This window comes from Paramormyrops kingsleyae, chromosome 1 (genome assembly GCF_048594095.1).
Source record: "Paramormyrops kingsleyae isolate MSU_618 chromosome 1, PKINGS_0.4, whole genome shotgun sequence".
Taxonomy (NCBI): domain Eukaryota; kingdom Metazoa; phylum Chordata; class Actinopteri; order Osteoglossiformes; family Mormyridae; genus Paramormyrops; species Paramormyrops kingsleyae.
In genome coordinates, this window is record NC_132797.1 from 36760894 (window position 1) to 36779335 (window position 18442).

The following is an 18442-nucleotide window of genomic DNA, read 5'->3' on the forward strand; positions in this document are numbered from 1 at the left end:
AGAATCATCAGTGTGTAACCCTGTGTGCAGTGTCCCAGTTCTGAGAATCATCAGTGTGTAACCCTGTGTGCAGTGTCCCAGTTCTGAGAATCATCAGTGTGTAACCCTGTGTGCAGTGTCCCAGTTCTGAGAATCATCAGTGTGTAACCCTGTGTGCAGTGTCCCAGTTCTGGGAGTGTCCACTAGTCCCGGGAGTGTCCACTAGTCCCAGTCATCTGATTATTCACCCAGTCATTGTGAAATTTCTGGAATACTTCTCACTCTTATATTTTGTATTTTGTTGTACTTTTTAGCTTGAAAAACAAAGATTTTGTACCTTAGCTGTTCATGTAGCATGTTAAAAACCTTGAAACTCTCAGGATTGTTTGTTTATTGGAATATCGGTGCTAAAAGTCTGGTTCCTCACTTGATTTTTTTCCTGGTTTATATGTTGCTATACTATTCTGTGTCCAGGAAGTGGGAAGCTGTCCGTGTGAGTGTGCCTGTGTGTGTGTGGTCATGGCTTTCCAGGAAAAAGAGCTCACACAGTATGTAATCACTATTTTCAGCTTCTGTATCCTTGACTAATGCCGAAAAACAGTCTGAGTCATGCACTGATTACGCTCTCGGCGTGCATTTTTTGAATCCTAAGAAAATGGGTTTCAGGGAAAATTTCCTGAAGCTTTTATAGTACTTTCTGTATTAATAAAGCTCATGCTCTCCTTTCTCCGAGCAGCATTATGGTCTGGGATGTTGTATTTGTAATAATTGATTTGAAGTGAATATTTGGGGAAACCCATATTGGTGAACAGTTTTTTTGTTTTGTTTTATGAAATCTATTATTATTCCTGTGGGTCTTAAAGAAAGTGTTGGCCTGTGACCCCAGGCTGACCCTGTGAAGGATGAGCGTGTGAGAGCGAGATGCTGCGGGACCGACCCAGAGGCATCTGCAGAAACGATGAGACCGCGGGGGGCATTTTCAGGGCGGCCTGGCTGTCAGCTAATGGGGTGACTGTCCCGCTGAGCAGCTCGCCGTACAGCGCATGCTGTCACTTACTGGCTTCATGAGGCATTTGGGACAAGGCTCCGGCAGCTTCCTGGCATCTTGGGAAGCTGCGCACACTGATCAGTGCAGTTTTCTCACATGCTTTAGACAAATTAACTTCCAGTTAGCGAGCTGGATACCTTGGTGGAAGGCAGCATTTTAAATTTATCCTTATAAATTTATGGATACCTTGGTGGAAGGCAGCATTTCCCCTTTATCCCACCAAGCTGTCCTCTGTTTGCGTGTCTCCTGTTCTCTGTCCCTTTCATGACTGGACTTTTATGTTCTTCCTTTATCCCTCCACTCTCTTTCTTCTCCTCTTCTTTGCACCCTGCCTTTGTCTTCATTGCATCCTTGTTACATTTTCTGTCCCATATTCTCACCCTCTTCCCTCTCCACTCCCACATCCTCGCCCGTCTCTCCGCTCCATCGCCGTGTGTGTGTGTGTCACCCCCCAGGTGATCGATGGGAAGCTCGCCCCCTTCCTCTCCAAGGTGATCAAGTTTGCCAGCTCCCACGTCTATAGCTGCAGCCTGTGCAGTGAGAAGGGCTTCATCTGCGAGATGTGTCACAACGGCCAGGTCATCTACCCCTTCCAGGAGAGCGCCACCCGGAGGTGAGGTGAAACCTCTTTCAGGGATTCTCAGTAATGTGGGGCTCCTCGGTCTTTGGTAGCTGATGTACTGTTAGACGACCCCTGATACCACAATACATTCATGTCCTGCAGCGTCAGTGCCTAACAAGCCTGTCACTAGCTTGTTTATAGGCCCTGAAATTGCTCCTCAAGGTCTGTGAGCAAGGAGAGTTTATGTGGGAGCCAAAGAGTGATGGTAATAAAAAGAAAAATTGCCTGACGACGTCCAGGATGCCAAGAGACCAGGCACATATTGGTCATTACTGGCATTTCAGTCTTGTTACTTGTTTCAGCTACTGTTGCATGTGGAAAAGCAGCATGCTGAGGCTTCCTCTCTTGATTTAAGCCAAGAATTACTGCTTGTTGCTTTGTGTCCTCTTCTTAACCTTAGAATATGTATCTTCTGTTGTTTGCTTAGACAAAAAGCATCTGTGAGTGCTCAGTCTCAAAAACTGCAGCGCCTTCCTGGGAAACTGTAAACTTCATTCATGCTAATTTTTCCCCCCTTCAGCTCCATGTGCCATTCGATTGTCAAAATCACAAACAAAAGGTATATTCTGTGTATATCTGCACAGTTCAGATGTTCTAGGGAGACACTCAGAGTCCAGCTCAGCCTCTTGTATCTGACGCTGTCGCATGCATGTGTGTTTAGGTGTGAGGGCTGCGGGGCGGTGTTCCACACGGAGTGCCGCATGCGGGCCCAGCCCTGCCCTCGCTGCGTGCGCAGGGAGCTGCACAAGAAGCCCTCATCCTTCTGGAGGAGCATGGGCCCCTGGGACGACCCTGCGAACGACCCCTACAACTGCTTTGAGCTGCCCTTCCAGGACACCTGAAGGACTCGCCAAGAGAAGGGAAACGTCTGGGGGCCGGGATGGAAGACGGGGCAGATTTTGGGTGGAGAGTGTGCTACTACCCCTTCCGGGGCAGGGCATCTGTCCTCCTGTTCTGGGAAACACAGAACGGAATCTACACGTATTGTGGCTTGTGTGCGGGGAACGTGTGTAGTGAATTGTGAATGGTACCTGTGTGGATGAGACTCACTGATGGTGGAATTGGAGTGTGTGTGTGCGTGTGCGTGTGCACGTGTGCGTAAGATGGTGGTGCCCGGAGTACTAAGCTCTTAGTGTAAGTGCCCAGGGGGATAGAGATAGATGTTGTTCTCCCTGTCTGCTCACCTGGTACAGAAAGACAGCCCAGACAAAAACACTTTGCACCTCTCACAGAAGAAGTGCTGCTCCATAATGAGACCAAATGACCCTCTCCTTTCATCTTTGAAATTACTGCTGGGACCAATAAGAATGCACACACTCAGAGACACACAAGACGCGCATCCTTAGTCGCACACACTCAGATGAAAGGGAAGGGGCCCAGGCTCTGAGGATGTGGTCCGTGATGTGCAGAGGACTGTGCAGTGTCCTCCTCCGCGTTGCTGCAGCACCTCCCATTGCTCTGCAGGCTCCACTCCACTCGCTTCTGCTGGACTAGTGCTTTCTCCCACCTACAAAGCTTTGGGTGAGCAGTGCTAGAGAAAGAGGCTTCTGGGATGCTCGCATCATGTTGGAAAAGGCTGAGAGCCCAGGCCCAGCATCCAGAGTGCATCACTGACCTGTTCTTCCCATGGATTGGACCACACATGCTGACTCATCGTACTGTTAACTCCACCACTCTGTCCTGACGTTGGCTCCTTAAATAGCAACATGTAATTAGCGGGTTAAATTTAATATCAATGTACTGTTCAAGTCTTCCATTTGTCTCTAATTTGTTGTGTCATCGATTGCACTACTGCTTATGGTTGAGATTGTTCTATTGCTAAGAATCCCCCAGTATTGAAAATGCTTATAATTCTGTGTGTTACCACAGTAACCATTTATATTGTGTATCTCCACTAAAAGCAGGAGCCAGAGTGATGACCCATCCTCCCCATCACTTGGCTTCTGACTGACTTTTCATGTCTGGGCTGACTGTTGTCATGCTAGGGCTGGTCATTTGGGTGATGAGAACTTCAATGGCCTGGTCTTTGGACTGAGCTGTACAAGGAAAATGGTGCAATCCGTTTTGTTTTAATCCCAACCTGTCACCTCAGCTGAAGTTTGATTTCAAAACAATACTATTACAGCCCACAAATGGAAGACGGCTTAAAGTCCGAAGTGGAAGTGAGGATGAGAAAGCCAAATGTGAATCTCCATGTCTCCTCCTGCCGTGCTCCTCGCTGCTTCTCCTGAACCTACGGCAATAACTAGCTCTGATTTGCTGTTATTAAATATTTACAGCATTTCCTTTATGGTACAATGACCGTTGCAGATTGACAAGAATTTCAGAAACTCCCCTATGCAACTTACGGACTTTTAGCCCATTGACCACGGAGTGCTGGTCTGGACCTGGTGCCTTCTCCAGCATGTTCAGCGTTTCCTTTGATTATTCTTTTTTTTTTTCCTCTCAAATTCTGTCAGCATGGAGCTGAAAGCAGGAACTCCCTAAGTAGCCATTATTCCCAGCTGTCTGGAATGGGGATGATGATGATGATCATCATCATCATCATCTCCTGTGCCGCTTGGCAGCTGAGGTTTTCCAAAGTTACTAAAGAAGGCATCACAAGCAGACAATAAGAATGTTGTTCATAACTGATGGTCGGGTTACATTCTTATCAAATACCCAGCTGACTGACACCTTCTGATTACCTGAACTGTCCACTGGAAGACAATGTTCAACATGTATTAATGTTGGCAGAAGCAATTAGGTGGACTTGTACCTGCAGTGTGTTTCCATCTCCTGTTTGTAATAATTTTGGTAGTGTATTTATTTAATTGAAGATGACATAGATGGAAACTTGTTAGGAATTGATGTAGATGAAGTTTAACCAAAAGTAAGGGATTAGAATGGATTTTTCTCATCAGTTTCTTGTCTGTTTTTTATTTTTGTTTTGTTTTGTTTTTGGACCATTTATACTTGCACTAAAGAAACTTTCTTTTAGTTATACTCTGTAAATTTGTAAATACTGTGTGTATCTTGGGAAAATGGGACATTTACTCTGCTCCTACTAAATGCTTAGAGTATTTTATTTATTGAATTACTTTGCTTGCCTTAAATCAAAAGCCAAAATAAAAGCCTATTGATGTTTTGTGATCCCTTTGAATACATTGCTATGGATGTGGGATAGGCTTATGTTACAGAAATTGGCTTTGAATAGATATAGCTTTATATATAAACAGTAAATTTAAGTTTCACTGTGCATAGGGAGCCTTGTAATATAATAACAATTCATGTGCATTTTTCATAAGCGGATCTTCATAACCAGTAGTACTTTTGCTTAAACTGTGTGGAAACTGGCTGTACTTTACATTCTGCATAGAAAGTTTCTAAATTGTTCTTTAACTCTATTACATCCCAAGTCAGGATTAAATCGGCTTGTTAGTAGACGCTGCTCCATAGAGCAGTGGGGAGAGTTTGAGATTTGTAAGATGGCAGAGAGGAGGTGGCTAAAACCACATAAGAACTGGAGGTGTTTTTATGAGTGTTATTAGATACTTGAAGAGGTAGAGAGATACTCCAGCTTTTCAGTTGATCAGGGAAGTAAATGTTTCAATGCACTAAATCCTACAGGAGTCTTGCCAGGCTTCTAACTGTTACTTAACTGTCAGTAAACTTGAATATAGTGTTATATACATAAAGTCTTTTTCAAATTCAGGGATCCTCAGCACTCTGTGGAGGACTATATCAATTGCCAGACAATGCCAGACAATTGAACTCAAATTGTATAGGATAAGTTTTTGTTTTGTGCACCGAACTAAATGTTTTATTTTTTTTTTATTATTATTAAAAGGGAAGCAAGAACCCTTAGTGACTTGAAATACGGTGTTGCTCTGACATTTTCATGTTACATACAAACCCATACATATCAGGTTGTTTATTATTTATTGAATATTTATTGTATTTTTTTGATGCCTCTATGCCCTGGCTCTGCTTTCCATGTGTCTGTGAACTGCTCTGTGTGTCTGTTACTCCATATTGTGGCTGATCTCTTATGCAAGTACTGAGACTGTGTGTCAAATCCTGTTACTTTTTTTCTACCAATGATGCCAATAAAGCAAATTATTTATCACACTTGGTTTGCAATATTCTGATATTAAGGGTGTGTGTCTCTCCCTCTCAGATAACACAATATGCAGTCCACAGTAAGATACACAAAAAGATATGCATGATTACTTGATATGATTCAACTCAAATACAATATGATTAGATTTAGCTCTGATTGGATATGATTTAGATAAATTTAACATGCAAAGTGCCCTACTTTTGAAGCAAAAACATTCAAAACAAGTCATTGTTTATTTTGCACTCCAAAAAACATCTGACAGTATAAAGTGTTCTGTATGGAAGTGAACTCCAGATTTGAGAGATGCTTGTCTATAAACTTTGACAAATCCCTCAAATGATAATTACACCCAAAACTCAGCTCTGCGCTGCATATTTTAAGTCATATTAAGTTTTTCCAAGTCTTGATATTGGACCTCAGTGTATTAACTGAATACTCAACTAATCCAAGTGAGTAAATCTGTAATATATTTTTATACTATTAATTAAAGACTGCCCCATTATATATTATACACCAGCCTATATACAGGGCTTTCAGTTAGTTCATGGCACATAATATGGGAAAATTTTACTAGACTTGACGTGTGTTTTCAACATTGTTGCAGATGTGTTTTAATGTACCCAGTTAATATGATATCAAAGTGCATGAAGTTTGTTTCCTGATCTGAAGTCCAGTGCTATAACCATTACTGCACACAGTTACCCAGCAAAGAGGTAAGACTCAGTGACAGAGAAGATCCATCTGATTCCTTGATTGTGCCGAACACTCAGCAGCATGTCTTGTGTCTCTGGACAAACTAGGAGGTTGTCTGTCTCAGTCTGGTCCAGCAACACACTCAACGGCTCTATTCTGTTTATTTAGACTCTCAAAGTTGCCTCTTTTTTTCCTCTAGAATGCATCCTGAAGTTTCTTTGCAGGGCTATTTCTCATTGTTTTAAGAGCCTTCATACAATTTAGGAGCACTCTTCTTCCTCAGCACTCATTTTGTTTCGTTTCCCATTCTGCTACCTTGACAGAGAGGAGTCTACAGGCCTCTGAGCAGAGCTGTCAGGACAGAACGGGTCCTTTCCTTTATTCTACAAGCACTGAGATGTTGAAAGGTTTATCTTAGGGATTTTTAGTTTTCAGTCAAGCCCCTCTGTTGATTCTAAACTCCATTAAGGTCTTAATGTATGGCAGGCCAAAGTTCAAATCTCATTGCTTTTTCACCCAAGAGTGCTTAGATGGATTCAACAAAGATTCCTTTGGACCCAGTGCAACTATAGTAATTGGTGGTAAGGTCAAATGTAAACACATTTCAGAGTAAAGTCATTTTTAACTCCCTGTGCCTTATACTGTATGTGTATGAGTGGAAGAATTGGATGCCTCAATCAAATTTAATTTTGAGAAGCAAAAAATAACAGTTGTCTTCTTCCAATGACCGTGGTTCCGGAACAGCATAAATGTTACTAATTCAATGAAACAGTTTAATGTAAAATTTCAAACTGGGAGCTGAAACTGGATAATTCGGAAAACTATTGGTCAATCAAATCTTTCAGATTATTTAATAGAAATAAAATTATCATGAATAATATTTTGAGGCATAAACATTTTTTTAATATCATTATTATCCAATAAAACAATTGCACAAAGTCGTTAGTGATTTTAAGTGATTATTGTGTTGAAATGTAGCAGGCTATGTCATTTTCTATCAATTTTCTTTTTATGTGTGTGTATGTACATAATAGACAAAGCTGTAAATCCTGACCTTGGAGTCTTTGGCATTCGGCCCAACATGCACCTACTTCTGCTCTCCCAGCATGCTTCACACGTGATAAAAAATGTGTAGAAAAAGAGGAATGTTACCAGTTTTCTGTGTGTGTGTGTGTGTGTGTGTGTGTGTGTGCATGCATGCTCTGGGTCCTCTGACTCATTTGCCACTGATTTGTATTGAGCGGCCAGCAAATTGAATGTGAGTGGCCGCCATGCTTAATTGTCGTTGCCAATTAGTGCATTGTCAGCAACCACAATGGCTCAACTGTAGCGAGCGGAACGAGCCCCTTTGTGCTTCTCCAGTGGCCCGCGGGCCAGTCAGAACCTATTTAGAAGCCTGACAACTTTGGTCTGAAATGCCATCAGAAAAAGAAAACAAAAGATGGTTTAAAGAGAAAAAGACGACGAACAAAAGGGGGGGGGGGGGTGAAGTGGTTAGAGAGCGAGGAGGTGGAAGATGACAGCGACGGAATCTGTCTTTGTGGGAGAGCGCAGGTTCAGCCTCCTTTATATTAATGAGCTACACATCTTGTTAGTGTTGCCTTTTGATTTAGGAGCTCTGTCTTTTAGGTAGAAAACATCCCACAAACTCCTCATATACGCATCAGCTTGCGTTTGGTTGGTGGTGGCATCTTTTCCTATGTGAGGGTCAATGTCTACACCTACGTTTTACCCACATGTCTACTTGCGTAACCCTTCACAAGGATTAGTAAATGTTAATGCTCACTTCTCAAGTAGATGTCAGGAATAAAATGTAAAAAAATAATAATAATCATTTGTCATGTTGTATATGTTTTTTTTTTATAAATAATACAAATTCTTAGAATTTTGGTGTGATTATAGCATATATGTGCATTGTTCTATACAATCAAAAATATTTTGCTATTCTGTAATTGAAAGTCTTTTAAACCACTTAAGCTATTTACCAGAAGATCTTCAGTTTCCATTAGTGCTGTATATTTTAGTCTGGAAATAGCACAAATTACAATATTTTCCTGACATTTTCTCAGTGTGTGGGCCATCTTCTTACTAGTAATTAGTCAGAAGATGCAATCTCAATTCCACCCAATGTTAACCGTAATAGTCTGAGTCATACGCAGATAAACTTCATTTATCTTTCCCTATCTTTCTGATATGGCTTTAGCAGCCTTTAAGAGAATTCCTACAACAGCCCTCTGCAGTCACCACCACTGCCATCAGTGGAACCAGGCTGTACTTTCAGCCAACAAGCTTGTTGTTCTACCAAAGTGACTCCTGGGAGGAGTTAGTCCTGCTCCTTCTTTATTCTTTACTTTTTATTTCTATTGAACTCTTACCTTTTCATTCCATTTAATTCAAGGCTCATAGAAATGTGTATGCATGCATTTCTTCGTGTATAATTCTCATTCTCTTGACTGGCAAACGTGAATGCCCACAAGATCTGGCTAGCCAGTAAGTCTTCAAGTGGAGAGTGCTTCTACTTAGGAGACTTAGAGCATAGCCATTGCTGGCCCTGCCTCATAGGCAGCTATTCACTGCAGAACATTCATAACAATCAGCAATCTATTTATCAAGTAAACTTTGGTAGCCCTATTTTATATCACCTAGTTTGCAAGGAACCTTTTTCGTTCATGAAGTCTAGCTGGGAGTAGGTGTTTCAGGAAAAGCAACAGAAAACCATTGACAATAAAGGTCTTTGTTATCATCATGGAAAAAAAAATCAAAAGGGTTTTTGTATCTTTCAGTACATATGTAAATTGTTGATTCCTTGCAAAGGTATAGTACCTTTTTATTAATTTCCTTTGTTGACCTTTTCTGGTTGCTCATGGTGATGCATAGCATATGAAATATTATGCAGCCTGTGTACTGCTGTGACTCCTGGAGTAAGCAGGAGTGGGGGTGGGTAGGGGCGGGGATGGGGTTCAATGATAATAGGCTCAGGAAGTGTTTGTTTACATTTAGATGCCTCCACCCTGTGAGACTCCCTAGTCCATAGGGTTGTGAGATACGATAATTTGTTTTACGCCAATCGTACATGAAGCTATGGGCATGGAAAGGTGACTGAGTAAGGAATTAGTTGTGACTGTGTAACTTGCTTTTTGGTTTTGCTAATAATAGGATGAATGTATGAAATATCTTCCCAGTGCCTACAGGCGGAATTGCACTGAAAATGTGATGTTGCATCCTCTCATCAACTGAGATGTTACATCCCATCTAGGTAAAGGAATTGAAACTCAGGGGCGACAAACAGATGAACAGAAGGGTAGAGAAAAGAAAATATTAGGAGAGAAAACATACCTTCATTAACTTGTGACCACATTTGCAAAATATGGGTATGTATGTATAAACCTGAAGACTGCTACTCAGAAAGTGTCACCTTGGCGTATTAATGTTTAGTCGATCTCTGGGTGAGCTCTTACATTACCGCAAAGTATCCTATGAATTCCGAAACTTCATTACCTAGCTGTGACAATCGTAGTTTAACAGCTAAAAAGTCACCTGAGGTAGTATAAAAAACTGATCTGCAGCAACAAGAGTAGCCAATAAAAACAAGCAATATCTTTAATATATTGGAAAAGAATTCTTGTGTAATTTAAAGAGGGAGGGAAAAATCTACCAAGACCCTTTGTGTGAGTTTGTGATTGATTAACTAGAAAGTTTCCTTTCAGATGCCTTTGGGCCCCATAGGAATGTGATTCTCTCTATTTGCTTCCATCTATCTTCTACACTGCAGTTAGCCCCTGTAATCTTGGTGTTAACAGGCAATAGAAACATTTACCAAGCTGTTAAATCACACAGCCACACACACCTATAATGAACTTTGGACTTATTAACTTCTTTTATGGTTTCTAAGTCAGCTTAAAGTAATCACAGAAAAATGAGAGAGAAACACACCTTAAAATGAAGGATATCACAGCTTTTACAGAACTGCACATGTTTCTTTGGGATGCAGAGCTGCTGTGAAAGAAGGAAGAGTGCAGTGTGCAGCTGTAGCAGAGGGAACATGAACCGAATGATACTGAATGTTTCCGTAAATCCTCAGGTAGCACTATGTCGCTCCTTCTCCTGACTCACTTATGTAAAAGGCAAATTATTCCAGGCATAATTCATGGATGGTCAAAATGTCTTGGTACATCTGGGAGTCTCCTATAAAACAGGGAACTGCCAAATGCAAGGAACAAGTGAATATCTCAGAATCATAGATACTGAAGGACACCATGCAAGACACTCAACGACTTATGGTGCCATCATGTCCTCTGTCTGAAAGCCATCAATAAAGGTCATGTGCAAAAAAACAGAAACAAAACACTTTTATGGACTATATATTATGGTGCTCTTCCACAGTTTTTCCTTCTTTGTTTTGTAACATGGATTGAAAACAAGCTCAAAATAATAATTAAAAAAAAAACGTTTTTTTTTTCCTGGAATATGATTGAATATGTAACAATTTATGTGTCTGTATGAGTAGGACAAAAAATATTAATGAGCAATACATAAATCCATCCATCCATTTTCTGAAACCCCTCATCCTATTCAAGGTTGCAGGGGGTACAGAGCCTATGCCAGAGGCGACGGGTGCAAGGCAGGGAATAACTCAGGATGGGGCACCAACCCATCACAGGGCACACACTCACACAATTCACTCACATCATTCACTCACCCCATTCACACTCACCCCATTCACACTCACACCATTCACACTCACACCATTCACACTCACACAGGCAATTGGGTAACTCCAATTAGACTCAGCACATTTTTGGACTGTGGGGGAAGAAACCCCACAATGACACAGGGAGAACATCCACACACACGGAACCTCGGTTCCAGAGGTGTGAAGCCACAGTGCTATCCACTGCACCACCCCCAATACATAAATATATTATAAAAAATATGAACTTATTTTTATGCATCCATCTAAACATTTATATAGAAAACTTAAGGATTTGGGTTTATTTGACTTATACATATTGATTATGCAGCTGTGAACTACATTAGTAAGCATACAAATGACCTTTGAACTTCAGGACCTCACACAAAATGAAATGCTTATCTCCTTCAAAATGTGTGTTAGCTTTGATAGTGTCTCTACGGTAACTAGTTCTGATGGCTGCTTCCCCATGAGGCAGTGGTGTTTGCAGGAGGAGAATTAAGCCTGCCTTACCACCATTATCCTTGTGTTTACGTAGTGTTGTGTGTTTTGCGGGATTTGCCAATTCTCAGTGCACATCTCCCATAGGATCTTCAGCCTGAACCCATGCTCTTATGACAGTGAGAAGATGGATGGCCATACTCTTATATAACTCGACGCATGTTCCAGTCTCTTGTATCAATCTTCCTAATTTTCCCTTGCATCCTTGCATTATGCAATTTCCAGCGTCACATGGTGTTATTTTCGGGCTTTCTGTTAAACCACAGATATGTTGTTTCTTTGTTCTGAGATGTATAATGCAGGACTGCGTCAGTTTTTGGGAATAAGTATTTAATTTTCCCTTTTACCCGTGGGGGTTCACTCCGCCGGGGAGCCGCTTCCCACTCTTCCCGCAGACACCTGTTTCGCAGCTGGCTACCATCGGCGAGGGCGCGGCATAGGAGTGTGTTTACGCTGAGACATTTTATTTTAACGAGCTTCGGTCAATGGTCTTTAGGGGGCTGGGATTAGGAAGAAGTAGGCGTGCTGTCAGTCTGTAGGCGGGTGGGGTTTATTTCACTTGCCTGAAGCCAGGATCAGACCTACTGGTGCTCCCGTGGTTTAAGTTAAACCGGTACGGTTTAGCGGAAACAACCATACTGTGGATATAGCAATAAACTGCGGGGAAAAAAAATCTCCCGAATTTAACACAAGTAATACGATGCTTGATGAGGGCAAGCGGGAACTGTACCAAGTAATTACGGCTGGATTATAAAACTTTGGCAAGAGGGGATATTTTGAAACACCTGAAAACTTGGCCATTTACCCAGGCAAAGTGCGAGGAGCGTTTGCTCAGTCACGGAGTATCAAGTAAGTGCCGATTCTGATTTATTTCAAGTTCTGTTAACTATTAAACCCTTGTTTAAAATCAACTTAATATTTTTCGGGGTACGTTTTAACAGTAACAATTATACTGGTCTTTGGCGTTCAGGAAACCCTAAAGAAAACTGCGGCGACTTCACCTGTCATCTGAAATAAAACGATGGAAGTAATTACTTTCAAAAGGTTAGAAGGATTCTTAAATGTATTGGCCCATGACTGAAACACAATAAGGAAATAAACTTTTAACTTGAATGTTTTAAACTGTAGTGAATGATTAACACGGCTGCAGATGAAAGAAGCCAATTTGCGTGTGTTTTCTTGCCGCATTAAAATTGCAGTATATGCTTCATCGCACAAATGGATTTAAGCGCATGTTAATGTTTCAAGGAAACTGGCATCTTGTAATTTTATTCGTTTTGCAGATTATCCCTGCATCATGTAAGGTCGCAAACTGGAAAATGTGCCAACGGTGTGGCATGAAGCCGCATCTATTTCACATATAAGACAGAAGGTTGGACGTGCCACCGGAGCTGTAAGGGTTTTACTTCGGAAAATATGATTCCCAGAAGCATCTAAAATTGGAAAGAATACCTGTATTAACAACATAAATATTTGGATTACATTTTCATCGATATTTGACCCGACGTCGTGTCAGAAGATGCCCCGGCCCTGCTTTCTCTCTGCGGCGTCCCTCTGCTGCGTCCTGAGTTGGCTGCTCCTGCTGCTCTTCGCTCAGGTCCCCTGGCAGGCGCTCGCCGCCTCCAAGGACATCGTGTGCGAGCCGATTACCGTGCCCATGTGCAAGGGCATTGGCTACAACCTCACCTACATGCCGAATCAGTTTAACCACGACACGCAGGAGGAGGTGGGGCTGGAGGTGCACCAGTTCTGGCCGCTGGTGCGAATCCGCTGCTCCCCGGACATGCTCTTCTTCCTCTGCAGCATGTACACCCCCATCTGTCTGCCTGACTACAAGAAGCCCCTGCCCCCCTGCCGTTCGGTGTGCGAGCGGGCCAAACGGGGCTGCTCGCCGCTCATGAGCCAGTACGGCTTCGAGTGGCCCGAGCGAATGAACTGCGAACAGCTACCGATGCTGGGCGACACCGAGAGACTCTGCATGGACCAGAACAGCAGTGAGAGCACCACCCTCTCCCCGCTTTTCCAGAAGCCCACCCCCAAGGGGCTTCCGCGCCGCAGGCCCCCGGCATCGCAGGAGTGTGACCGCGAGTGCCGCTGCCGGGAGCCCCTGGTGCCAATCAGACCCGAGGCCCGTCTGCTGTACAACCGCGTGCGGATCGGGCCCCTGGCCAACTGTGCACTGCCCTGCCACCAGCCCTACTTCTCCCAGGACGAGCGTGCCTTCACCACCTTCTGGATCGGCCTGTGGTCCGTCCTCTGCTTCATCTCCACCCTCACCACGGTGGCCACCTTCCTCATCGACATGGAGCGCTTCAAGTACCCCGAGCGGCCGATCATCTTCCTGGCCACCTGCTACCTCTTCGTGTCTCTGGGCTACATCGTGCGCCTGGTGGCCGGTCACGAGCGCGTGGCCTGCGGGGCCGAGCACCAGCACATCCTCTACGACACCACCGGCCCGGCACTCTGCACGCTCGTCTTCCTGCTTGTCTACTTCTTCGGCATGGCCAGCTCTATCTGGTGGGTGGTCCTCTCCTTCACCTGGTTCCTGGCGGCCGGCATGAAATGGGGCAACGAGGCCATCGCCAGCTACTCGCAGTACTTCCACCTGGCCGCCTGGCTCGTGCCCAGCGTGAAGTCCATTGCCGTGCTGGCCCTCAGCTCCGTGGACGGCGATCCAGTGGCTGGCATCTGCTATGTGGGCAACCAAAATCTCGATAACCTCCGAGGATTCGTACTGGCGCCCCTGGTGGTGTACCTCTTCACCGGCTCGCTCTTCCTGCTTGCAGGCTTTGTGTCTCTTTTCCGCATCCGCAGCGTCATCAAGCAGGGCGGCACCAAGACGGACAAGCTGGAGAAGCTGATGATCCGCATCGGCTTGTTCACGGTGCTCTACACGGTGCCTGCCACCATCGTGGTGGCCTGCCTGGTGTATGAGCAGCACTACCGGCCTGCCTGGGAGAGGGCGCTGGGCTGCTCCTGCGCCGCCGAGCGGCAGCGCCACGGCCCGGATTACGCCGTGTTCATGCTGAAGTACTTGATGTGCCTGGTGGTAGGCATCACGTCCGGGGTGTGGATCTGGTCCGGGAAGACCCTGGAGTCTTGGCGCAAGTTCACCGCTCACTGCCACCCCTGCCGTAGCCGTAAAACCACTGGCGCCTCCATGTACAGTGAAGCAAGCGCAGCACTGACCGCCCGTGCCGGCAGTGCCGGACTGGGGGCCTATCACAAGCCCACACCTCTGTCGCACGTGTGACCTTGGCTCACCTCCAGCCAGATGGTCTTGGACTACAGACATTTCTGATCCCCATCGACATTCCTCTTTTTGATTTAAAAAAAAAAACAAAAAAAAAAAGTGTGGAGAGGTGGAAAGAATAATTTATTTCCTGTGTTGTAAATACCACATTTATCCTTTAACTTTCCCCTAGCGTCTAACTGGGACTACGGACACAAAAGTGCCGGAATGAACACAGACTGAGGAAATAAAATGAAGGGGGGGGAAAAAAAGAGAGAGATACTGTTTTGGTTACTGAAATGCAAATATGGCTAAGTGTTTGTATTGCTGTGTGATCTGAATTTGCTGCTTTGGTGTACTACTTAATTAAAATTAGCCTTTAGAATTAGGAGCGACCGTGTGCCAAATGTAGAGGAAGTCCTTCAAAAGCGAATGCCTCAGTGACAACGGATTGGAGAATAAATATAATCATAAAACAGTGGGGAGGAAAAATCCATCATCCATCATAATGGACTTATTTATTTATATATATATATTTTTCTTTATGATCTGAGATCACTGTACTCTGGATATAGGAACTCATGTAATTAATGGGTCCAGAGATGGGAGCAGCTGACTGTCCTGCTTGTGATGTACAGGGCTGATTCTCTCTTGGGTCCTTTACTCCATGTTCAGCTTCATGCTCCTCGGGATGCTAAAACTAGCCTTTGGTCTTGTGTACAGTTCCCATTCAGCTATATCCTTTTGTCCTTGTGCTTGCCTTTTTGAATATTTGTCTGGTATTGAAGAGGCCGTAGGACAATGAAGTGTGTGTGTGTGTGTGTGTGTGTGTGTGTGAGTGTGTGTGTGTGTAAATGCTTGTATGCATGTCTGCAGGATAATTTCACTCTTAATTTCCTGGGGTATAGTGCATCTCATCATAATGGAGTTCCAGTATAAATTTGATGGTCGGGTACATTACAGGTAATAGGGATGCATCATCTCAAAATGCCTGCCTCAGTGTGAGACACTGCACAGGTAACGTATGCAGGGCAGATGTTCATCTACTAAATGCTACCGTTTAGTGACCACTTTCTGTTCAATCTGGAGTTGGCAAATACGGGTGAACGGACTCAATGTCTCATTAGCCATTTCTATGTTCATCCCCAGAAGAAGGATAATATTTGTAAGTGTGGAGCACTTCTTCATGTACAGAAAAAGTCTTTATGGCACATTGAAATTCACTTTTTTTTATGATTGACAAAAGTAATAAGGGAAAAAAAACACATTGTTTTTTATTATGATTATGGAGAAGTTGCCCTAAGCTCCTTTTAGGTTTCTGAAATTTCCTGGTTAGTGCAGATGTACATCAGTGTTCAGCAGCTTTGTCAGTTCTTTGGTTGTGTTTTTTTTTCTTTTGTCCGGGAATGATATTGCTTCCCCCTAGTGGTGTGTCATGCTCGTTACAACCCTATCCCAGTCGTCTTTACCGTTTTATTATAATCGTGTAGCTATGTGGAAGATTTTAAAGGGTGTACAAAATCAAAATAACTGATCAGAGTGCATTATTGCACAACCATGCTTTTTTTCCAGTTTTATGGTACTTGACTCTTACACTGTGTGTATAGCTTTAGTAAATGTAGTACCTGTTCTGGACTCCCCCCGGTTTATTTTACAATAAACTGGTCTGCTTACTGGTTTCAGACTAGTTTACTAGTGCACCTTTGATAGTTTTACTGGATTTAATTGTATAGTAAAATATTGAAGAGACTTTGAAACCAACAACAAACTTGACTTGGGGCAGAGTCCAACTATGCAACAAAGGATTTCAAGGTGCTTCACAATCTCCCCAAACTATAGACGGCCAGCTCTGCCATGATACTGGGCACTGTGAATATGTTAGTAATGGCTTTTCACATGGCAGAGAAACATCAAATCAATTTGATTGCAGCAGAGTTCTAGCTGGAGCCACGAAAAATTGAAAAACCCCAGCAGTAAACCTCTGTCCAGCCTGTCTTAGTCAGATCCTGTAAAATGTTTCTGTTTAGTGTGTAATTTTTTTTTTGGCCCTCAATATTGTACACCAGTGTATTAATCATTAATAGGTTATAATCTTACTTGTGAGCATTTCGTTGCCTGAAAGAATGATTTTTTTCCCCCCTCCACATATTTCTGAGGAACTGCTGTAAATACTCCAGACTGCAGCCTTGTAAGCGGAGTCATTCACATGCTGAGATGTTAAGGATTTTAGATATTTATGATACTTCTAAACATTTGCCAAAAGTACTGTTTTATTAACACTTCTGATTTTGGTAGAGAATAAAATGTGGTGCAGTCTGTGAACCAAATATTGAGTGATTTTGTCCAGCTTTGCTCTCACTAACTACCGATTTTGCAATGTTTGTATGTCGTGTCACTGTTGCTCTCCAGCTGTTACCTAATAGTCACAGAGGATATCATCACAGCCATATTGCTTTTAGCATGTACAGTAAGCTTTACATTTACTACGTGTTATAAGTTGTAACATGCGATTATATTCCGACATTCCATTAAACACCTCAACCATGGTATTACATTGCATATGGTTTCTTTTTTTTCGGACTGAAAACTTTCATGAATCGTATGGTAGCTGTAAATTAAAAAAAAAAACTGCAAATGTTGCATGACCCCAATCAACTTTTCTGATTGCACTAACGCAATTATAACCACTACAAACTAGTTTTATACTCTTAGAGGGTTCCATCCATTAGAGGGTTTCTTGAACACTTTAACTTAGACTGGGGGGAAAATTTCACAGATCCTGTTGTCATAATGTGTACATCAAGCACATCACATGTTTTATACATATTAGTGGTGTTTCTCTGTCCTTCCGCGGACTTAATACAGAGGACTAATGACAACAACCAGAAACAGCTGATCACATGGGGATCCCACACAAGGTTAACGAGGGGGCGTGGCACACGGAAGGAGCGGACAATCGGGGCAGGACAGGGGTAATGTTGAGATAAGATCTTTATCGTTTTGGAAGCCATTAAGAAAAAAATGCTCTTCTTGTTTTATCCTGTTCATTTTGTGTTTAAATGCTTAAAAAAAAAAATATATATATATATATATATATATATATATATACTGTATATATATTTAGGTGTAATTTTGGGGGGCCGGGAACCAATTAATTGGTTTTCCATTATTTCTTATGTGGGAAACTTCGATCAGAACTCGAACTTTTTATGATTCGATCCGGAGTCCGGAACGGATTCAGTTCGAGAACCGAGGTACCACTGTACTTACTTTGAGCTATTACAGAATATAGCTGCCATCAATACAGATTATACTTAATAAATCAATATAAATTGCAAGCCTTTCTTTCCAGTGGACTATTCCAACAACTTCCAGTGCTGGTCAGTGGTGTAGTGGCCTGGAGTCTATCCCAGGCGGCACACAGTGCGAGGCTGCAGGTAAACTGTGCATGGGATGCCAGTCTTTCACAGGGCACCTTCATGCAAACACTATGGTCAGTTTTGAGCAGCATTCCCAACCTGGTTTTTGCAAAAATGTGGGCTATCTGGAGGTCCCTGAGGACTGGGTTGGGAAAT

General features: G+C 43.0%; 2 protein-coding genes across 4 annotated transcripts in view; both read left to right on the forward strand.

Moving 5' to 3' along the window:
- plekhm3 (pleckstrin homology domain containing, family M, member 3) overlaps window positions 1–5759 on the forward strand; it is a 41889-nt gene extending 36130 nt beyond the window's left edge. Inside the window, exons 7-9 of one of the 2 annotated variants that reach the window (XM_023826637.2) lie at window positions 1483–1640; window positions 2170–2208; window positions 2311–5759. In XM_023826637.2, coding sequence (XP_023682405.1) covers window positions 1483–1640; window positions 2170–2208; window positions 2311–2491 — 378 coding nt within the window. In that variant the 3' untranslated portion in view covers window positions 2492–5759. The remainder of the gene's footprint in view (window positions 1–1482; window positions 1641–2169; window positions 2209–2310) is intronic. The other variant, XM_023826638.2, reaches the window with a different exon arrangement.
- A 6391-nt stretch (window positions 5760–12150) lies between these two features.
- Window positions 12151–17419, forward strand: fzd5 (frizzled class receptor 5). Of its 2 annotated transcripts, XM_023826660.2 has the most exons (3): window positions 12151–12484; window positions 12606–12679; window positions 12919–17419. In XM_023826660.2, the coding sequence occupies exon 3, from the start codon at window positions 13155–13157 to the stop codon at window positions 14886–14888; it is 1734 nt and encodes a 577-aa protein (XP_023682428.1). In that variant the 5' UTR covers window positions 12151–12484; window positions 12606–12679; window positions 12919–13154; the 3' UTR covers window positions 14889–17419. The 2 variants fall into 2 exon arrangements, with proteins under 2 accessions (XP_023682428.1, XP_023682429.1); XM_023826661.2 differs by lacking the exon at window positions 12606–12679.
- Window positions 17420–18442: the final 1023 nt, after the last annotated feature.